The sequence below is a fragment of the Myotis daubentonii genome, chromosome 2, assembly GCF_963259705.1.
Source record: "Myotis daubentonii chromosome 2, mMyoDau2.1, whole genome shotgun sequence".
NCBI lineage: Eukaryota > Metazoa > Chordata > Mammalia > Chiroptera > Vespertilionidae > Myotis > Myotis daubentonii.
In genome coordinates this window covers 126,236,741-126,256,849 of record NC_081841.1, presented here as the reverse complement: position 1 = coordinate 126,256,849, position 20,109 = coordinate 126,236,741, and the positions used below count along the sequence as shown (strand labels likewise).

At 41.5% G+C, this 20,109-nt stretch overlaps 1 protein-coding gene across 7 annotated transcripts in view; it reads right to left on the bottom strand.

Annotated features, from left to right (window-relative positions):
- RUBCNL (rubicon like autophagy enhancer) overlaps window positions 1-20,109 on the bottom strand; it is a 76,413-nt gene that overhangs the window by 18,291 nt on the left and 38,013 nt on the right. For all 7 annotated transcript variants that reach the window (XM_059684476.1, XM_059684474.1, XM_059684475.1 and 4 more), the window contains 5 exons: window positions 18,353-18,454; window positions 17,795-17,855; window positions 17,102-17,234; window positions 14,931-15,076; window positions 11,948-12,012 (listed from right to left, as the gene is read on the bottom strand). In XM_059684476.1, coding sequence (XP_059540459.1) covers window positions 11,948-12,012; window positions 14,931-15,076; window positions 17,102-17,234; window positions 17,795-17,855; window positions 18,353-18,454 — 507 coding nt within the window. The remainder of the gene's footprint in view (window positions 1-11,947; window positions 12,013-14,930; window positions 15,077-17,101; window positions 17,235-17,794; window positions 17,856-18,352; window positions 18,455-20,109) is intronic.

Here is a 20,109-nt window from a genome sequence, read left to right as displayed (position 1 = left end):
TGTCCATTTCTTCTGGTTTCTTCAATCCTTTAATTAAAACAGAACAAAACAAAGCCCTAAAATCTGGTGCTTGACCAGGAGTGACTTTTTGCCCCAAGGGTCATTTGGAAATGTCTAGAGACTTTTTGGTTGTTACAATGCATAGCTGCTAGTGGCTTCTAGTGATGCTGCTAAATATCCTACAGTGCATCAGACAGCAACCCCCAACAAAGTCAATAGTACTTAGGCTAAGAAACCCTGCTCTAAACCACAATTGTTGTCATCTTAGGAAAAGTCAAAATTATAGGGGGGGAAAAGGAGGCAAAAATCTAAAACAGTGTTATCCAATAGAACTTTCTGTGAGGATGGAAATACTCTATATCTGTGCTGTCCAATACAGTAGCTACTAGCCACATGTGGCTATTGAGCACTTAAAATGTAGCTAACAGCACTAATTTAATTAATTTTAAATTAATTTTTTTCTGGAGTGAAAGAGGAGTGTGTGGACGCGTGTGGTGTGTGTGTATGAGCTAGGGACAGTTAGATTCTGCAGGTCTTCTAAGGGGCTGCTAACCAGGCAGTCTTAGGTGGCGGAGTCCCGTTCCCTGCGCAGACACTCCTGGGCAGCCAGCACAGGCACGGCGACCACGCCATCTTGGGAAACAGAGCTGCTTGAGACTAGGATCCTGGCCTCAGCACCACCCAGTCTGATCTCAGACGCATACCAGGACCCTGCAGCCACTGGGGACAGAGACCTGTGACCACAGCTACAGACCTGCAGACACCAAAAGTTCAGAAATCCCCACGGCAGATCCGTGAGTAACAGAGCCCATCCCCCCTTGCCGCAGGCTTGCGGGCAGCGCCAGAGTAACTAACTGATAGACCCAACCCTTGCTGGGGCCTCAGCACTCCAGGAACTTTAGCCTGGAAGTGCGCGAGCATCTTGGAGCTGATCCCCCATAGGGCCGGCTTCTGAGCCCTGGGCTGGGAGCAAACGCTCGAACCCCAGGAACTGAGCCTACGCACACTCCCAGCTTATGAGCCCTGGGCTGGGACCAAATGCGCGAACCCCAGGAACTGAGCCTACACGCACTGCTGGCTTCTGAGCCCTGGGCTGGGAGCAATCGCGCGAACACCGGGAATTTGTCCCGCGTATCACAGGCCCAGGGCCCCCGATTCTCTGGGCAGGAGGCAGCACCAAGCACCAGTGACTTGACTGTGTTTCTTATCACCTGCGCCTGAGATCCTGATTTCCTGTGCATTCATACTAAGAGCCAGTGACTCCAATTCCTGGTGCAGGGGCACACAGGGACCCTGATTCTCAAGGCAAGGTCGCACGAAGCAACAGAGACTCTGATACTGGATTCTTGGGGAACTCTAACTCCTGGCGCACTCTAGGGGGCTCTGGTTTTCAACACGCTTCAGGGGGGTCTCTGTTTCAGCACAGTGCAGGCAGGGTCCCTGATTCTAAGGGCACATATGAGGCCACATTGAGCGCTGACAGCACTGACTCTGAGCGAGCCTGGTTCCCACCAACACACAACAACCACACATCTTAGTGTCAGAGCTCTTCAGTGACACTAGGGTGGCAGAGGCTCCCACTGCACACGGGCCCAGGCCCACGCAACTCGACGTTTGAACCATCGGGAGATAATCAGAATGAAGAGATGACACAACACCCAGAGGAAAGACAATGAGGAATCGCCAAGAAAGGAAATTAATGAAGTTGAAGCATGCAACATGACAGAAAAAGAATTCAGAATAATGGTTGTACAATTCATTCACCAGATGGATGAGAAAATCAACAACCTATGCAAGAATGGGGAAGAAATGAAAAGTGATATAGCTACAATCAAAAACACCATGGAAAGTTTCAACAGCAGATTAGAAGAAGCAGAGGACCGAATTAGTGGATTAGAAGATAAGTCAGAGAAACAAGCTCAATCTGAACAGCAACTGGAGAAAAAAATTAAAAAGCAGGAGGAGAGCCTAAGGGAGCTTTGGGACAACATGAAACGAAGTAACAGACGCATAATAGGGCTGCAAGAAGGACAAGAAGAGCAGCAAGGATTAGAAAATCTATTTGAAGAAATAATGCCAGAAAACTTCCCAGATATGGGGAAGAAAAAAGTTACACAAGTACAGAGAGTCCCAGGCAAGATGAACCCCAAAAGATCCACACCAAGACACATCATAATAACGATGGCAAATGTACAAGACAAAGAGAGAATCTTAAAGGCTGCAAGAGAGAAACAGAGAGTTACCTACAAAGGATCCCCCATCAGATTATCAAATGATTTCTCAACAGAAACACATCAGGCCAGAAAAGAATGGACAGAAATTTACAAAGTGATGCAAAGCAAAGGACTGAATCCAAGAATACTCTATCCAGCAAGGCTATCATTCAAAATTGAAGGGGAAATAAGAAGCTTTACAGACAAAAAAAGGCTAAGGGAGTTTATCACCACCAAGCCAGCAATGTAAGAAATGCTAAAGGGACTGGTGTAAAAAGAAAAACTAAAAAGCCCAGAAAGAAAACAGCCACAAAAAAAAAAAAAATAGAAATGGCTACAAACAAATACCTTACAATAATAACTTTAAACATAAATGGACTGAATAGTCCAATCAAAAGACATCGAGTGGCTGAATGGATAAAAAAACATGACCCATATATTTGCTGTCTACAAGAGACCCACCTCAGAATAAGGGACTGACACAGACTGAAAGTGAAGGGATGGAAAAATATCTTTCAGGCAAATGGAAATGAAAAAAAAGCTGGGGTAGCAATACTTATATCAGACAAAATAGACCTCAAAGTGAAGGCCATAACAAGAGATAAGGAAGGCCACTTCATAATACTAGAGGGATCAATACAACAAGAGGATATAACCCTGATAAACATATATGCACCCAATGCAGGAGCACCCACATACATAAGAAAACTCCTGGAAGATATCAGGGGAGAGATCGACAACAATACAATCATAGTAGGGGACTTTAATACACCACTGACATCACTGGATAAATCCGCTAGACAAAAACTCAGCAAAGAAACAGCAATCCTAAATGACTCACTAGATCAGATGGACTTAATTGACATCTTCAGAACACTTCACCCCGTAGCCATATAATATACGTTCTTCTCAAGTGCTCATGGGACATCCTCAATAATAGACCACATATTGGGTCACAAACAAAGTCTCCCCAAATTCAAGAAGATTGAAATCATACCAAGCATCTTCTCAGACCACAAGGCCATAATATTAGAAATAAACTACAATAAAAACAACTCAAAATACTCAAACACTTGGAAGCTGAATAGCATGTTATTAAATATTGATTGGGTTACCAATGAGATTAAAGAAGAAATTAAAAACATCCTGGAAACTAATGACAATGAAAACACAACAATCCAAAACCTTTGGGACACATTGAAAGCAGTCCTGAGAGGGAAGTTTATAGCTCTACAGGCCTAGCTCAACAAACAAGAAAAAATGGTAGTAAATCATCTAAATCTACAGCTCAAAGAATTAGAAAGAGAGCAACAAGAAAAGACCAGAGTGAGCAAAAGGAAGGAGATACTAAAGATTAGAGCAGAAATAAATGACATAGAGACCAAAAAACAATACAGAAAATCAATGAAACCAAGAGCTGGTTCTTTGAAAGGATAAACAAGATTGATGAACCTCTAGCCAGGCTCACCAAGAAGCAAAGAGAGACGACCCAAATAAACAAAATCAGAAATGATAGAGGCGAAATGACAACAGACCCCACAGAAATACAAATGATTGTTAAACAATACTATGGACAACTCTACTCCAACAAACTAGACAACCTGGAGGAAATGGACATATTCCTAGAAAAACACAACATTCCAAAACTTAATCAGGAAGAATCTAAAAATCTCAATAGGCCAATAACTATGGAAGAAATTGAAGCAGTCATCAAAAAGCTTCCAGCAAACAAAAGCCCAGGACCAGACGGATTCACAGGGGAGTTTTACCAAACATTCAAGGAAGAACTAAAACCTATCCTCCTCAGACTACTACAAAAAATCCAAGAGGAAGGAACACTTCCAAGCTCATTCTATGAAGCCAGCATCACCCTAATACCAAAACCAGGTAAAGACAACACAATGAAAGAGAATTACAGGCCAATATCCCTCATGAACATAGATGCCAAAATCCACAACAAAATCTTAGCAAATCGGATCCAGCAGTACATCAGAAAGATCATACACCACGACCAAGTTGGATTTATCCCAGGGATGCAAGGATGGTACAATATCCGCAAATCAATAAACGTGATACATCACATAAACAAATTGAAAGAAAAAAACCACATAGTCATATAAATTGATGCAGAAAAAGCATTTGACAAAATTCAACACCCATTTTTGATAAAAACTCTCAGCAAGGTGGGAATTAAAGGATCATACCTCAACATAATAAAAGCCATATATGACAAACCCACAGCCAACATCATACTCAATGGACAAAAACTAACACCATTTCCCCTGAGAACAGGAACAAGACAGGGATGCCCACTCTCAGCACTCCTGTTCGACATAGTACTGGAAGTATTAGCCATTGCAATTAGAAAAGAAGAAGAAAGAAAAGGCATCCAAATTGGAAAATAAGAAGTAAAACTGTCCTTATTTGCAGTGACATGATATTATACTTAAAAAACCCTAAAGACTCCATCAAAAAACTATTAGACTTAATAAATGAATTCGGCAATGTAGCAGGATACAAAATTAACTCCAAGAAATCTATGACATTTCTATACACCAATAGTGAATGTGCAGAAAGAGAGACTAAAAAAGCAATCCCATTTACCATCGCACCAAAAAAATTAACCTACCTAGGAATAAACTTAACTAAAGAGGTAAAAGACCTCTACTCAGAAAACTACAGGACGTTGAAAAAAGAGATAGAGGAAGACATAAAGAGATGGAAGAACATACCATGTTCTTGGATTGGTAGAATCAACATCATTAAAATGTCCATACTGCCCAAAGCAATCTATAAATTCAATGCACTTCCTATTAAAATACCAATGGCATATTTCACAGACCTAGAACGTACTCTCCAAAAATTCATTTGGAATAAAAAACGACCCCGAATAGCTGCAGCGATCCTGAGAAAGAACAAAGTAGGTGGGATCTCAATACCAGATATCAAGCTGTATTACAAAGCCACTGTTCTCAAAACTGCCTGGTACTGGCACAAGAACAGACATATAGATCAATGAAATAGAACAGAGAGCCCAGAAATCAGCCCCAACCAATACGCTCAATTAATATTTGACAAAGGAGGCAAGAACATACAATGGAGTCGAGATAGTCTCTTCAATAAATGGTGTTGGGAAAATTGGACAGATATATGCAAGAAAATGAAACTAGACCACCAACTTACACCATACACAAAAAGAAACTCAAAATGGATAAAGGACTTAAATATATGATGGGAAACCATACAAATATTAGAAGAATCGAAAGGCAACAAAATCTCAGACATATGCCGAAGCAATTTCTTCACCGATACAACTCCTAGGGCATTGGAAACTAAAGAGAAAATAAACAAATGGGACTACATCAAAATAAAAAGCTTCTGCACAGCAAAAGAAACCATCAACAAAACAACAAGAAAACCCACTGTGTGGGAAAACATATTTGCCAATGTCATATCTGATAAGGGCCTAATCTCCAAAGTTTATAGGGAACTCATACAACTTAACAAAAGGAAGATAAACAATCCAATCAAAAAATGGGCAAAGGATCTAAATAGACACCTTTCAAAAGAGGACATTCAGAAAGCCAAGAGACATATGAAAACATGCTCAAAGTCACTAATCATCCGAGAGATGCAAATCAAAACAACAGTGAGGTACCATCTCATACCTGTCAGACTGGCTATCATCAACAAATCAACAAACTACAAGTGCTGGAGAGGATGTGGAGAAAAAGGAACACTGGTGCACTGCTGGTGGGAATGCAGACTGGTGCAGCCACTATGGAAGACAGTATGGAGTTTCCTCAAAAAACTACAAATGGAACTCCCATTTGACCCTGTGATCCCACTTCTAGGAATATATCCCAAGAAACCAGAAACACCAGTCAGAAAGGATATATGCACCCCTATATTCATAGCAGCACAATTCACCATAGCTAAGATCTGGAAGCATCCTAAGTGCCCATCTGTAGATGAATGGATTAGAAAACTGTGGTACATCTCCACGATGGAATACTATGCTGCTGTAAAAAAGAAGGAACTCTTACCATTTGCAACAGCATGGATGGAACTAGAGAGCATTATGCTAAGTGAAATAAGCCAGTCAATGAAGGAAAAATACCACATGATCTCACTCATTTCTGGTTAATAAAGACAATTATAAACTTATGAACAAAAATAGATACAGAGGCAGAGCTGCCTCGAACAGACTGTCAAACTACAGCAGGAAGGCCGGGGAGGATGGGAGGGCAGGAGGGGGGTGGGTAAGAGATCAACCAAATGACTTGTAGGCATGCATATAAGCATAACCAATGGACATAAGACACTGGGGGGTAGGGGAGGCCAGGGGATTGTCAAGGGCGGGGGGGGGGGGGGGAAAGGAGACATATGTAATACTCTTTGTAATATTGTAAGCAATAAAAAAAAATAATAAAAAAAGAAAAAAATTTTTTTCTGGTAACTGTGCCTCCATTGGTTCTTTTCCTTTATGCTTCTATCTGTTGTTTTTGTTTTATGGTATTCCATACTTCTTTCCTCTGTTTCTTCTTTTTTTAAGCTATATGTCTTGTTTGGGGAATTTTTGTGTGTGGTTGCCCTTAGTTTTATAAAAAGTGAAGTTGCATATATACCATAATATTTTCCCTTTTGAGTACATCTGATCTTCATCTTCCTTTGCCTGTCCATACCTGTCCCTCTTCCCCTTCTATGTTTTTGTTGTCACAAATTATCCCTGTTTATGCTGTGAGTTTTTGGCAATCCTACCTCTAGTGTCATAACCTTATGTTCTTTGTTTCATGTAGAATAACTCCCTTGAGTATTTCCTGCAATGGAGGTTTTTCTAGTGATAAAATCCCTCCGTTTCTGTATGTCTGGGAATGTTCTTATTTCTCCTTCATATTAAAAGGATAATTTTGCTGGATATAATATGTGTGGCTGATAATTTCTCTCTTTCAGGCATTTGAATATTTGGTTCCACTCTCTTCTTGCTTATAGAGTTTCTGCTGAGAAGTTAGGTGAAATTCTGATGGGTTTTCCTTTGTAGGTCACTTCCTTATTTTCACTGAATGCTTTGAGGATTTTTTTCTTTGTCACTAATTTTTGACAGCTTCATTACCAAGTGCCTTGGAGAGGGCCTCTTTGGATTGAGGTAACTAGGTGTTCTGTTTGCTTCTTGGATTCGAGGATCTAGTTCTTTCCATAGATTTGGAAAGTTCTTATCTACTATTTGTTTTAATAGACTCTCCATTCCATACTCTCTCTCTTCCTTCTCCGCTATGACCATGATTCTGATTTTGGGTTTTTTGGGGTTTTTTATGGAATTGGAGAGGTCTCGTAGGGCTATTTTGTATGTCTTTGTTCTCTTCGTCTTTCCATTTATCTCTGTTCCAGTAGATGGCGCTGAATTGCAAGATCCCCCCCCCCCCCCCCCCCCCCCCCCCGTGGCCTCACAGTTTTGAGCCTCTGTGGCTTCCTTAGGGTTGTACTGCCTCTGCTGCTTAGGGGTAAGGTTTGTTTTTCCCTCATGGTAATGGCAGTCCCTGACCTCCAAGGGTCTAGCCCAGTGGTTGGCAAACTCATTAGTCAACAGAGCCAAATATCAACAGTATGATTGAAATTTCTTTTGAGAGCCAAATTTTTTAAACTTAAACTATATAGGTAGGTATGTTGTTATTAACTTAATTAGGGTACTCCTAAGCTGGCCTTTGCTAAAATACGTCCTCAATGACTGACACCCCCCACTTCTTCTAACGCCACTACCTCAAAATAGACTCGCCCAGGCCAAAAACCAACTTCTGCACATGGGCCACGAAGTTTCAATCGCACTGTAAGTGCGAACCCGCACATGGTATTTTGTGGAAGAGCCACACTCAAGGAGCCAAAGAGCCGCATGTGGCTCCCGAGCCGCGGTTTGCCGACCACTGCACCCCTCCTGGGGCTCAGTCACAGAGGGAAACTGTGTTTCTACTGCAATAGCTCTTGGCCTACAGACAATACATTCCTGGAAAAAATCCAAGGGCAATGGGAGTCTAATTAGTGGCAGGGCTCTGCGATCTACTTTCTTTGCCTGAAAGCCAGCAGCCAGGCCCAGCGGTGGGGAGTGGGGAGCGACTCTGTAGAGAGGCTGTCTGCTGACTCGCAGCTCATGCATGGAACTCAAATCTAATTCACAACATGCCCCTATGGTTCAGACACTCTCTCACTATTTGTGTGTGCCCACACAATGCCGCCACTCTAGTGGCTATTCCAACAGCCAGCCACTTGCTGGGTTAGCTCTCTGTTGGTTCGACCAGCTGAGGAAAATGCCCAGGACTGCTGCAGCCAGTTCCCAGTTGCACAGTAGACACACTGTAGCCATGTTCGGCTTACCTCCCTTCTCTCATCTCCCCACTTATTCCAAGGAGCCCACCTTAGTTATTCCAGTGTGCAGGTCTCTCAGGCGTGCATCTGTGTTGAGCAGGAACTTCTTTGTTGAATGATAGGTGATTATTTTGTTGAAATGTTAGGGGAAGAGGATAGATGTGCCCTTATGCTGCCATTCCTCTGATATCACTCCCCGAATTTAAATTAATTTTAATTTAATTTTAAGTAGCCACAGGGGCTAGTGGCTACTATTCTGGAAACTGCGATTCTAGAAGAAAATTGACTAAAGAGAAATACTAGCTAAATGTAATGGATGAAACTTGGTAAAGACCTGGATAGAAAAATTAGTTATAAATGCTATCTTAGGGACAACAATATGGACTAGTATTAGACAATATCAACAATTGTTATTTTCTTTGGTGTGATAACTACTCATAATTCTTATTATTAAAATACTAGAGGCCTGGTGCACGAATTCATGCACGGGTGGGGTCCTTTGGCCTGGCCGGCGATCAGAGCCGATTGGGGCCAACCAGCCAGGGGGAGGGACTGTGGGAGGTTGGCTGTGGGAGTGCACTGACCACCAGGGGGAAGCTCCTGCATTGTGCATCTGCCCCCCGGTGATCAGTGCAAGTCATAGCGACCAGTCAACTGGTTGTTCAGTCAACCAGTCACTAATGGTTGCTTAGGCTTTTATATATATAGATGCTTAAGTATTAAAGGGCAAAATGTCATATTGTCTGTTGCTCAATTTTTAAATGTCTCTGTGGATATGAGATTAGAGGAGACTAAGGAGACATGACAACTAAATTCAAATGTATAATTCTTGATTGGACCCTAGAACAAATAAAGAACAATAATTAAATCTGAATAAAGTCTGTGTAGTTATTTAACAGGATTGTAACAATACTTATTCCTCACATTTAATAATTATACTGTGATTATTATGTTAGTATTAGGGGAAGCTAGGTGAAGGGTATATGGGATATCTGTACTATTTTTGTAACTATTCTGTGAGTCTAAAATTATCTCAAAATAAAAAGTTAAAAAAAATTGTTTTAAGTGTGTCAGGGTAGTAAGAAGCTAGGGAAAATTTCTGGGCAAGTGGAATGGGAAAATTAAGACAAGAAAATTAAACAAGGCCAAATAGTTTGGGCAGCTTGCAGCCAGACTGTGAATCACATGACCTTATCTTCCCCAACCAAGGACACTTGAGAGCAAATGGTTTAGACAGCTCCTCCCTAACCAGAGAATACATAGCTTAAATCACCCTTGCTTGGGAAAATAGAGAACAAAGACCAAAACAATGTCATTGTACCAGATAAACAGAAGGACAGATAAAGTCTGGGGGACAAACAACAAAATCCCCAAAACTTTGGGATGGTATCACTTGGGGGATATTAGACAGGAAAGATGGGTGCTAGAGCAGGAGAGGAGAAGGGGAGAAAAAGGGGAGTTTATCTCACCCACTAAACAAAGAAGTCAGCTGTCTTAGGTCTTGCTAAACAAGATGACCAGATGTATGTATAAACATTCTGAGATAAGCCACAACAATATAGAAGGAGACTTTGAAACTTAATCTGCTTCCCAAAATATTGGCAGGGTAACTTTGAAACCTATAGGGTGAGGGGTATAAAACCCTTTGATTCCCTACCAGGCAGGATGCTCAGACTAGCTGAGTTGCCCACTTATCTTTATGCCAACTATATTCTTAATAAATTCACTTGCTTTGCTTCCTTAGAAAATTCACTTTTCTTTCTAAATAAATTTGCTTGCTTTGCTTCAACACTGTTGTCTGTCACTCATCTGAATTGTTTCTCAAGAGCTGAGGAGGGGAGAGCCCACTCAGGGGGCTCTCTGGTAGCATAAGAACTACAGGAATTTCACAGGAAAAGTGCAAAATTGTTTACACGGTTGGGTTGATAATGCCTCTAGGGTCTGTGCGCTGCCTATCTCTGTAGCATGTTTTCTCCTCTTATTCATAGTATCTAGTAACAGAATTTCTTTGCAATAGCCTCGAGCCCTTTGCACATGGTGAGTCTCCGCACCCCTCCCCCCACACACTCTTCTGGGGATAATCACTTCCTTACAAAAATTCTCACTCTACCCACCCCCAAGCCCAGATTAATTTCCCTTGATGTAAATCCCATAGCACTCTTGGCTTTCTCTTTTGTTGCATGCATTGTTCTTGTTATTTACTTGGCTGATGACTATAAGGGAAGGACCACTACTGTATCAACAGTGTGGGCAAACATCTTCATATTTGAATAAATTTAGGGAAGTACTTGAAAAGTTGGTGGAATCATAGTCATGTGTTCATAATTTCTGACTCATGCATTCAATATTTACTGAGGCACCAGAATACAGTGGTTAGTCAAATATACACAGTTCCTACTAGACTGGGAAGATGAGTTATTTAAATAAAATTAGTTACAACTGTGATGCATGGCAGGAATGGTCATTCAACATTGTAGAAGGATGTCCAGATAGATTTCTGTGTTCTGTTTTTATATCTTGAGGGGGAGGCCCTCAAAGTCTCGTTCCTTCCAAGACTACCTATCAAAAGTCAAGGGAACCCTTTCCCATAAAGCTCCTCTTCCCAGTCTTTGTGGGGGTCACACCATGGACACTCTCACAGCAGAACAAGTGATTCCTAGTCTCAAGTGGGCAACTTGAAATTCTGACTGGGGGAACCCTGATTTTCTAGGCCTCAGCTGGCCCAGGGATGATCCCCTCAAACCCCCTCAGAGGAGTTTGGCTAGCTCCTTGGTAAGCTGTTCAGTCATTCAACAAACTTATCTTTTGAGCTGTGTGCCAGGCACCTTGTAGGAGCAGGGGCTAAAGCAATGAATAAAAGAGACAACACATCTGACCTAATGGAACCTAGAATCTAGTGAGGAAGAAAGTCAATAATAAGAAAAACCAGTAAAATCTAAAAAAATATTTTAGGCAGATAAGTGCTAGAATAAGAAGGAATGCATAATGCATACACATGTATGTTTGTGGCAAGGTGAACATTTCCAATGGGGCAGCCAGGGAAAACTTCATGGCTTTTGAGTGAAGATGTGCAGGAAGTAAGGAAACCAGCTTTGGGGATGTCTGGCATTCTAAGACAGGAGTGAGCCTGCCACCTTCAAGGACCAACAGGGAGGCCTTGTGGCTAGAGCTGAGTCCCAGATGGGAAGGAAACTAGGAGATGAGTCTGAGAAGCCAGTCACATAACCCTGTAGGCCACAATGGCCTCTTTATGAAAGAGAGGGCAATGTTATGAAGTTCTCATACTAACTTCTCTCACACAATCAATGCAGTGCCCAACTTTGTTATTCTCTGCCCTGTCATCATATAATAAGCAGTCAGTCAATTTCCATACTTACTAGGTTCTATTGGAGTTCCACAGCCAGCACAGAAAAAATTCTGGGCTGCTACCACGAGATCCCTCCTAGGTATAGAAAACAGTAAGTTACATTTCAGAGCAGTTTTCACTTATTGGAAAATAAACTGATGATACTTTTCTTGTCTTGGGGCCTTAATTTTGTCATTTTCCATTTGTGAAGAAATAGAATTACTCAATAGAGTTTTCTAGTTGAAATCCCTGGGTCACTAAAGCAGAAGTTAGTATCACAAGCAACACTTCCACCAAAATCTTTAGAGACTTCACACTGCACATGCACAGGATCCTCTATCCAGAGAGAACTAAAGATAGGCAATGCAGGGAGAAAGTTCAGGTAGACCAGACATAAGAGGTGATTGTATTTGGGAAGTCCACAAATGGATCCAAAGAAATTTAGACAAATAAGGATAATGTAAGATAAAACTATACATTTCTGGTGAGAAACCATCTAGTGAAGTGTTTTCTATTGAACTGTTGGTGCCATGACTTCACATGTGATTTGGAAATACAAAATAAGTTATAAAATTTTATTATAGTTTAGGGTCAGCAAAATTGGTCATGGCAAAAATATGCAGAACCCTACCCATGTGCCTTTTCTTAGCTACAGAAGCTCTCCTCGAGATTAAATTTCTATTAAAAAAAAAATTCATTGATTTTTATTTCATATTGCACTGAAAAATAGAAGGATCCAATCTTTTTAAATTATTGTATATGATTTTTCAGGTTCAATATTAGCCACTAAAAATAGTCCCTTTAGCCTATTTCAGTTGCTATGTGATGTCGGCAATTAAGAACACAGTGAAAATTTCAACTTGTCAAAACTTACAGAGCCCCTCAAAGCAGGGTGCCAAGAAAGCTAACTCAGAAAAATATGCCCAACCAACCTTTTCCTAAAAAAAATTTTTCTCTGTCCCTCAGTGTATTACTTTTTTCCTTTTCCTACTTTCAGAGTCAGGTAGGAACTGAGACAGTTTAGGGACTTGGGCCCAGGAACAGAAAAAATACCAAGTGGCTAGGAAGACAAAAGGCCAGAGGAACACCAAATAAGCTGACTGCAAGAATGTCACCACCCCTCCACTCCCTACTTAAAAATGCAGAGGTAGCTGATTTTATTTTCTTATAACTGCCTTCTTCTTGCAGGTGTTGTAACTACTGACAACACTCAGTTGATCACCGTTTGAATGCTGTATGACCTTCCTAAGGTGGTGGTAATGAGCAGTCTGCCATCTACCCTCACAGCACAGGTGGGAACATAGTTACCAGGCAACTCAGCTGGAAGTGAAATCACTCCACCCTGAAATAGAAATTATGCAAGCCTGCCTTTTTCAAGAAGAACTGCCTTTTTGCACAAGCCTGCTTTGTCCCCAGCTCATAAAAGGAGCCAAGCAGAGCCGGACCTCAGAGCCAGTTCAGATGACCTTCCTTTACTCTGTGCTGCCTCCTTTGTGCTCCAACATAAACTTAATGAAATCTGCCTGTGGATGAAAATGGGCCACATGCTAACCTGACAAGCTCAGGGAAGGTCTGCATGGCAGCCTTGCAAACTCAGAGACTTAAAGTAACCCCAAAGGATAGTCTGAAATTAAAACTTTTTAAAAGCAATTTATGGCAGATAGTCATGTCCTAAGCTAGACTCTTTCCTGACAAAAGTCAATCTTTACCTTAACTAAAGCTGTCTATTGTATTTTGCATGTATGATAACAGACCTTTGGAATGTCAGGGTAACTCCCCCTGTTCTTCCAAACCCCTCAGGCACAACCAATACACCAGGGCAAAGACCATAAATCCTCTCATTGTTATTATTATCATGTTAATTGTTAACTGTTAACTATCCTATACCCACCTGTGTAAAAGACATATGAATCTATCATTTTACTTTTTATTCAATACCAGCGGTTACCCCTGCTTTGCTTTCTCCCACTGTGGTGAGCCGATATAGGGTTAAGCCTCAGACTGGCTTGTTGGCAAAGTCACAAACAGGTTTTCCGAGTCTTAAACAACCCAATCCGAGAGGTGGCCACTGATTTACACATGCTATCATTTAAAAAATAAAAAGGGGGAATTTGCCAGAAGCCAGTCCATCCTTGCTGCTAGACACAGTCGCTGCAGGGAAGGAACATCTGCACAGCATATGTTTCAAGGGACCTGGCATATATGGCATACTGTTCTTAATATGTTTGCTCCCCTTCTTAGCACTATGTGTTTTAACCAAGGTCACCTCTCCGAGAAAGGTTGTTTCCCCAGGTGGGGATTTTTGCCTGGAGTTAGGGAGTAACAGGACTAAGGAAGGGAATAAAACCCCTTAACTAAGTGCCAGGCGGGTAATTAATCACTTTAACTACGAACAATCACGCTTAAGCTACATAATCTTAGGATAATCTCCTTCAGTTACTTCCTTGTAGCTTAGCAGAACAGTAGAGTGGTGACCTTGGAATGGACATAACAAATGCCCTAACCTTTGGAATAGAATGGATAGGATTAAAATCAAATGGTATAAATACAGATGTAACAGGAGAATAAAAAGAGAACCTCGCTATGCTGATCAATTGAACGCTGCCTCCATGTCATTCCTTCTTCACCGACTCTGTCCACACCTTTGGGAACCCCTGGACCTGCTGGGGCTGGACCCCAACATCCCACCTCCCTAATCTATCACCAATGGATTTCATGTAACCCACTTACTTCTTCTCTTTTGATTGTAATGTATAAAATAAGGTGCAAAACTGCCATTCTCTGGTGTATTACCTCAATCCATTGATATTTGCATTCTGGCAATTGTCAAGAGTTTGGCTCAAATAAACTCAAAATTTTCTATAGGTTTGATTGTTTCTTACATTGACATGTCTGATAATTTCTCAGGGGTTTCTTCTCAATTTCTATATTGGGGAACCCAAGAAACCCAACGTGGGTAACAGAACTAACTTGTTTCAACTGGACTGGAAGCCCAAACAGCAACCCCAACTTACTTATGTGGTGGATGAACATTAACTATGACTTGAAATCTAGGGGGTGCCCAGTCTTCTGTCCCTCTGATCCTTGAGTTAAATTTAATTTCCTCTCCTAAATCCACACTGGATTCAAAGTCTTTTCCGACACGCTCTTCATTTACAACCTGCATAACAAGAGAGAATTTAGGAACTTAAACAAGCCTATTTTAGGAACTGAAATTAAAAGAGCACTCAACTGTATTTCCAACATTAAAATTTACCATGATAAATTAAAACTGCTTTCAACCGAACTAAAGGACATGGCAAGAGCCCTTCATGTATCTGAAGCCATCTGGAGAAAAACTGTTTCAAACAACACCCAGCTGAGGTCACTTTTCTTTGTTTCTTAGTTATTTTAGTATTTCATTTGTTTCCAGACTTCAAATTACTGCAAGTAGGTCACTGTGACCTGCAATGCTTTTATAGATAGCATTTTAGTAAATAGGCTGATAGATGCTACCAATCAGAACCTCCTATGGTTGTCAGACTTCCCCAGAAACATCTTTCAAGACCATTCCCCTGCTTGGCTCCCCTCTGAACCTATTATCATTTAAAATCTAAACTCCTCAAATCAGCATTCTAGGTCCTCCATAGTTGGGCCACTAGTATTCAAGCCTTATTTCCCAGGATCACCACTGCCCTCCCCCAACCCCACCAACACACACACAGACAGGCAAACACATATTATTCAACCACACCAAACCATTCTGCTCAATAAACACCTCACACACCTCAGTGTCATTTTTGCTCCAGCTGGCCTTTGCCTCCTTTGCATTTCCAGAGAGATTTTTGCCTACCCCTAGTTTATTTATTTATTTCCTTTTGTTAAATTTATTGAGTATAGGGGGACTACTTCTATTTTAGCCTTTGCCACAAAGTTCTTTGTTCCCCATGAGCTGCATGCTGCCAGAGGGCAGAGTGTTCTATAGGGAGCTGTGGTCGGCAGTTAGACAGGAGCAGAGCAAGGAGGATGGGCCAGGTACAGAAGGGGGTGCGGGGAGCCCCAGGTGCCTAACAAAGGACAATTGTAGGGTGGGACCTTGCCCCCAGGGTGACCTTTCCTTCCCTAGCATATATGTGGTCATGAGATTTGGACCAGTACCTCTTGACTTTCCCTCCCTAGAGATAACATCTATGCCTAAAGTTGTATTACAGCTCCAGGCCCAGATAAGCAACAAAACCAGCCACAACTGTCCTCAAGACAAGCTGCACTGAATAATGACCCCTGCCCTGGTCCTTGCCAGTCAATCAGTGGAAACCTAGACCCTCAAAGGACACACCTGGAAAATTGCTGAATATTCTATTGAGATCTTCCCCTGGGACCTCCCCTAAAATCACCCTCAAAACCCTCAGGACAAAGGACCCTGCCAGCTCCAGGGACTCCAGGGACTCCACTCCAGCATGCTTTCCCTCCTTCTTATTTCCCTTTCCCCTCCTTCTCCCTGCCCCAGGCACCTTACTATTCGCTTCCACACTCCCAGGCTCCAAGGGCCCTTCCTTTACCTCTATAAGTTGTTTCCTAAGCCCATTTCTTCTAGAAATTACTTTTTCTACTTCTGTAATTCACCCCAAAACTGTTTGGGTCTTGGCTCTGAATTCTTTCCTAGCCAGAACCCAAGTACTGAGGTTGTTGAACCCAGGTTTGGTCTGACCCCACCAGTCAGACACCTGGTGCCTTCCCGCTTCCTACAACAGAACCAGCCTGGACTTTCAAATTAGGCAGCATGAGGCATAACTCCTGCTGATACATGAGGAGTATCTAAATCTTACCTAAAATAAGATTTTAAAAACTATATTTTTATTGATTTCAGAGAGGAAGGGAGAAGGAGAGATAGAAAGGGGGTAGGAGGGAGGGATCTAGTCATATCCGAGAAGTATCTAAATCTTACCTACACTGACCAGCCCTGCTGGGTGTCTTGATATAAAAATGATAATAGCATCTACCTAATAGGACACATGAGAATTAAAATGTGAATTTCAGGTGCATAATAAATACTCAATAAATTTCAGATTCATCCTTCCTTTCAATTCCTCCCCCAACACCCAGTGACCATAAAGGAAACAAATCCATGTCTGAAGTGAATAGCAGGCAAAATGTGAATTTAGGAATGTGAAACTTCCATTCAAAGTCAACTTTTTTTGCTACTTACTATGGAGTCAGATGCATTGAGGGAAACTGCCAGCTGATAATTAACTTCTGACAACATCCAGCACTTACGGAATACTTGGTACAATTCTTTGGCTATTAGCTCAGCTGAATTGAAGTTTCGCTCATAAATAACACTGAAATGAAAGAGATGCAAAAGATTAACAATTATATTAATGAGGAGTATAAGGTTCTTCTTCAGATTTTCAACTATCCTTCCCTCTCCAAAAACTCAGAGGAGGCATCATAGAAGAGACCATGCATCAACCACAGTACCAACGGTTATCTTACTCAACACAATTCCTCCATGTTCAACAGAGCAGCTTTATTTATTGAGGGTACCAAGACTGAGAGGTATAGTGAAAAGAGCACTGGATTTAGAGTTAGAAGACCTAAGTTCAAATCCTACCTCTGTTATTTAACAGCATTGTGCCCCGAGGCACACTGTGTCTGAACCTTAGTTTCTACATCTTTAAAATGGGGTTTTAAAAAAGCCTATCCATGAGGATCACATAAGAATGTATGCAAATGTATACAAAACTCTTTTAAACACTATAAAAACATTGTAGGAACTTGAGTGGTGATTGTTGCATTTCAACTAACTGAACTTGGCCTGAGATGTTCACAGAGGCCTGGAATTCAGTGTCTCAGAAGTGATGGCCCAGGGGCCTATGTGAAGGACATGAAAGGGAGATACCTCTTAGAGGAGCTGCAGGAACATCCACAGGTTTCTGTGGTATTGCTGAACTTCCCAAGTTCTGTGGAAAAATAGAAGAAAGAGTAGAGAGGTCTTTTAGTCTGTTTCACTTAGTCACAGTCAATTTTATAAGCACACAAAAATAGCTCCCTGCATTTCAGAAAGAACCACTTATTCAGCATCTTCATACTTCAGTGTCTTTTGAGTTTCTATTATGAGGCTACAGCTGATAACCAAAGACGGAATTTCAAAATATACTCACCTGGCCTGGCCAGTGTGGCTCAGTGATTGATTGTCCACCTATTAACCAGGAGGCCATGGTTCGATTCCTAGTCAGGGCACATGCCCGGGTTGTGGGTTCAATCCCCAGTGGGGGGTGTGCAGGAGGCAGCCAACCAATGATTCTCTCTCATCACTGATGTTTCTTTTCTTTTTTTTAAAAAAATAGCATTTAAAAAAATGTATTTTTATTGATTTCAGAGAGGGAGGGAGAGGGAGAGACAGAAAGGAGGCAGGAGGGAGGGATTTAGTCATATCCGAAGAATATCTAAATCTTACCTACAATAACAAACTTATCAAAGTCACATTTGCAGGCCTCTTTCACCACATCACAGTAAGTAGGTGTTTTAACAACTGGGCTGACCTGTAACACAGCACAACCTAGAGAAAGAAAAGGGGGTTTCACCAACAAGAAAAAAAATACACAATCTGTAACATGCAACTATATAGACGTTAGGAATAAAAAGGGCTAAGAATTTTAAAATTCAGCTTCAAGAATTTTCAGAAAAGCAAGTGTAGTAAGCAGCGAGAACGGCACCAGGTGTTAGATCAGTGGAGTCAGAACAAACCTTCATTCAGCAACTTTGGTAATGGAGTTCTGGCTAGGAAAGAATTCAGAGCCAAGACTCAAATTACAAGAGAAAATTTATTTAGAAAGTCATAGAGGTAGAAGAAGTGAGCTGTAGAGAAGAAATGAGCTCAGGAAACAAGTTACAGAGGAAAAAGAAGGGTCCTTGGAGCTTAGGAGAAAGAGAGAAGCCAGGAAAATGAGCCTGGGAGAAGAAGAGTAGGAGGGAGTGGGGAAAGGCACTGGTGTTGATTGTCTGGTTTTGCTGCTTCTCTGGGCCTGGAGCTGAAATACAGCTGAGGCCTAGATGAACTTGATGCAGGTCAAAACCTCATTGTCCTGGGAGCTTAATGCTTAAGGGCTATTCTTTGTCCCCCTTGTTTGTTTTCCTTCTGAGGAGTGGGTGTCTAGCAACATGCCATGGGAGGATGGGTCAGAGGAGGGCCCGAATTGCATGACCAGTGTTATGAAAGGTCAGAGAGTCTAAACCGCATGGCAGGAATATGTTAAGGAAGAAAAGGTCACCCTGGGGATGAGATTCTTGTTTTCCCAGTTTTATCCTTTACTAGACATCAGAGCTTTTCACCCTGGTGACCTTCTGTAGCACCTGACCCATTGTCCTTGCTCTGCTCATGTCTAACTGCCTACCAAACAAAGAATTATTTCTGTGTTGTTCTTACATTCACCATTACTAAGTGAAACACACTGCGTATGTGGGAGTTCATAAAAGTAATCTGTCTGCTTTTACATATGTTTGAAAATTCCAATAATACAAAGGTTTAAAAAATGGTAGTGGGGAAAGCAATTTCAGCTTCACAGAGAGGGAAAGAATATAGGTGACATAAACACTGTACTGAGTTGAATAGTGTGGTGCCCCCCCCCCAAAAAAAAAATCATGTCTACCCAGAAACAGTGAATGTAGCCTTATTTGGAATTAGGGTATTTGCAGATGTAGTTAAGATGAGGTCCTACTGGAGTAGGGTAAACCCTAAATCTAATGACTGGTCATAAAAAGAGAGAAATTTGGACACAGACACAGGTATATATAGAGAGAGAACACCATGTGAAGAAGGAGGCAGAGAATTGGGTGATGTGTCTACCAACCAAGGAACATCAAAGATTACCAGCAACCACCAGAAGCTGGGACAGAGACATGAAGCAGATTCTCCCTCAGAGTCTCCAGAAGGATCCAGCCCTTCCCACAACTTCATTTCTGACTTCTGGACTCCATAAATGTGAGACAATAAATTTCTATTATTTTAAGATACCTAATTCATGGTATTTGGTCACAGCAGCCCTAGGAAACTAATAAAATATGTACATACTTTTCTATCCCTAATACCAGTCTGGGGAATTATCCTAAGAATGTCATTAAAAAGAAAATTTAATGAAAGGGGAAGATTTGGGGACCTGGCTGGATAGCTCAGTTGGTTAGAGCATCATCCCGATAACCAAGGTTGCAGGTTCT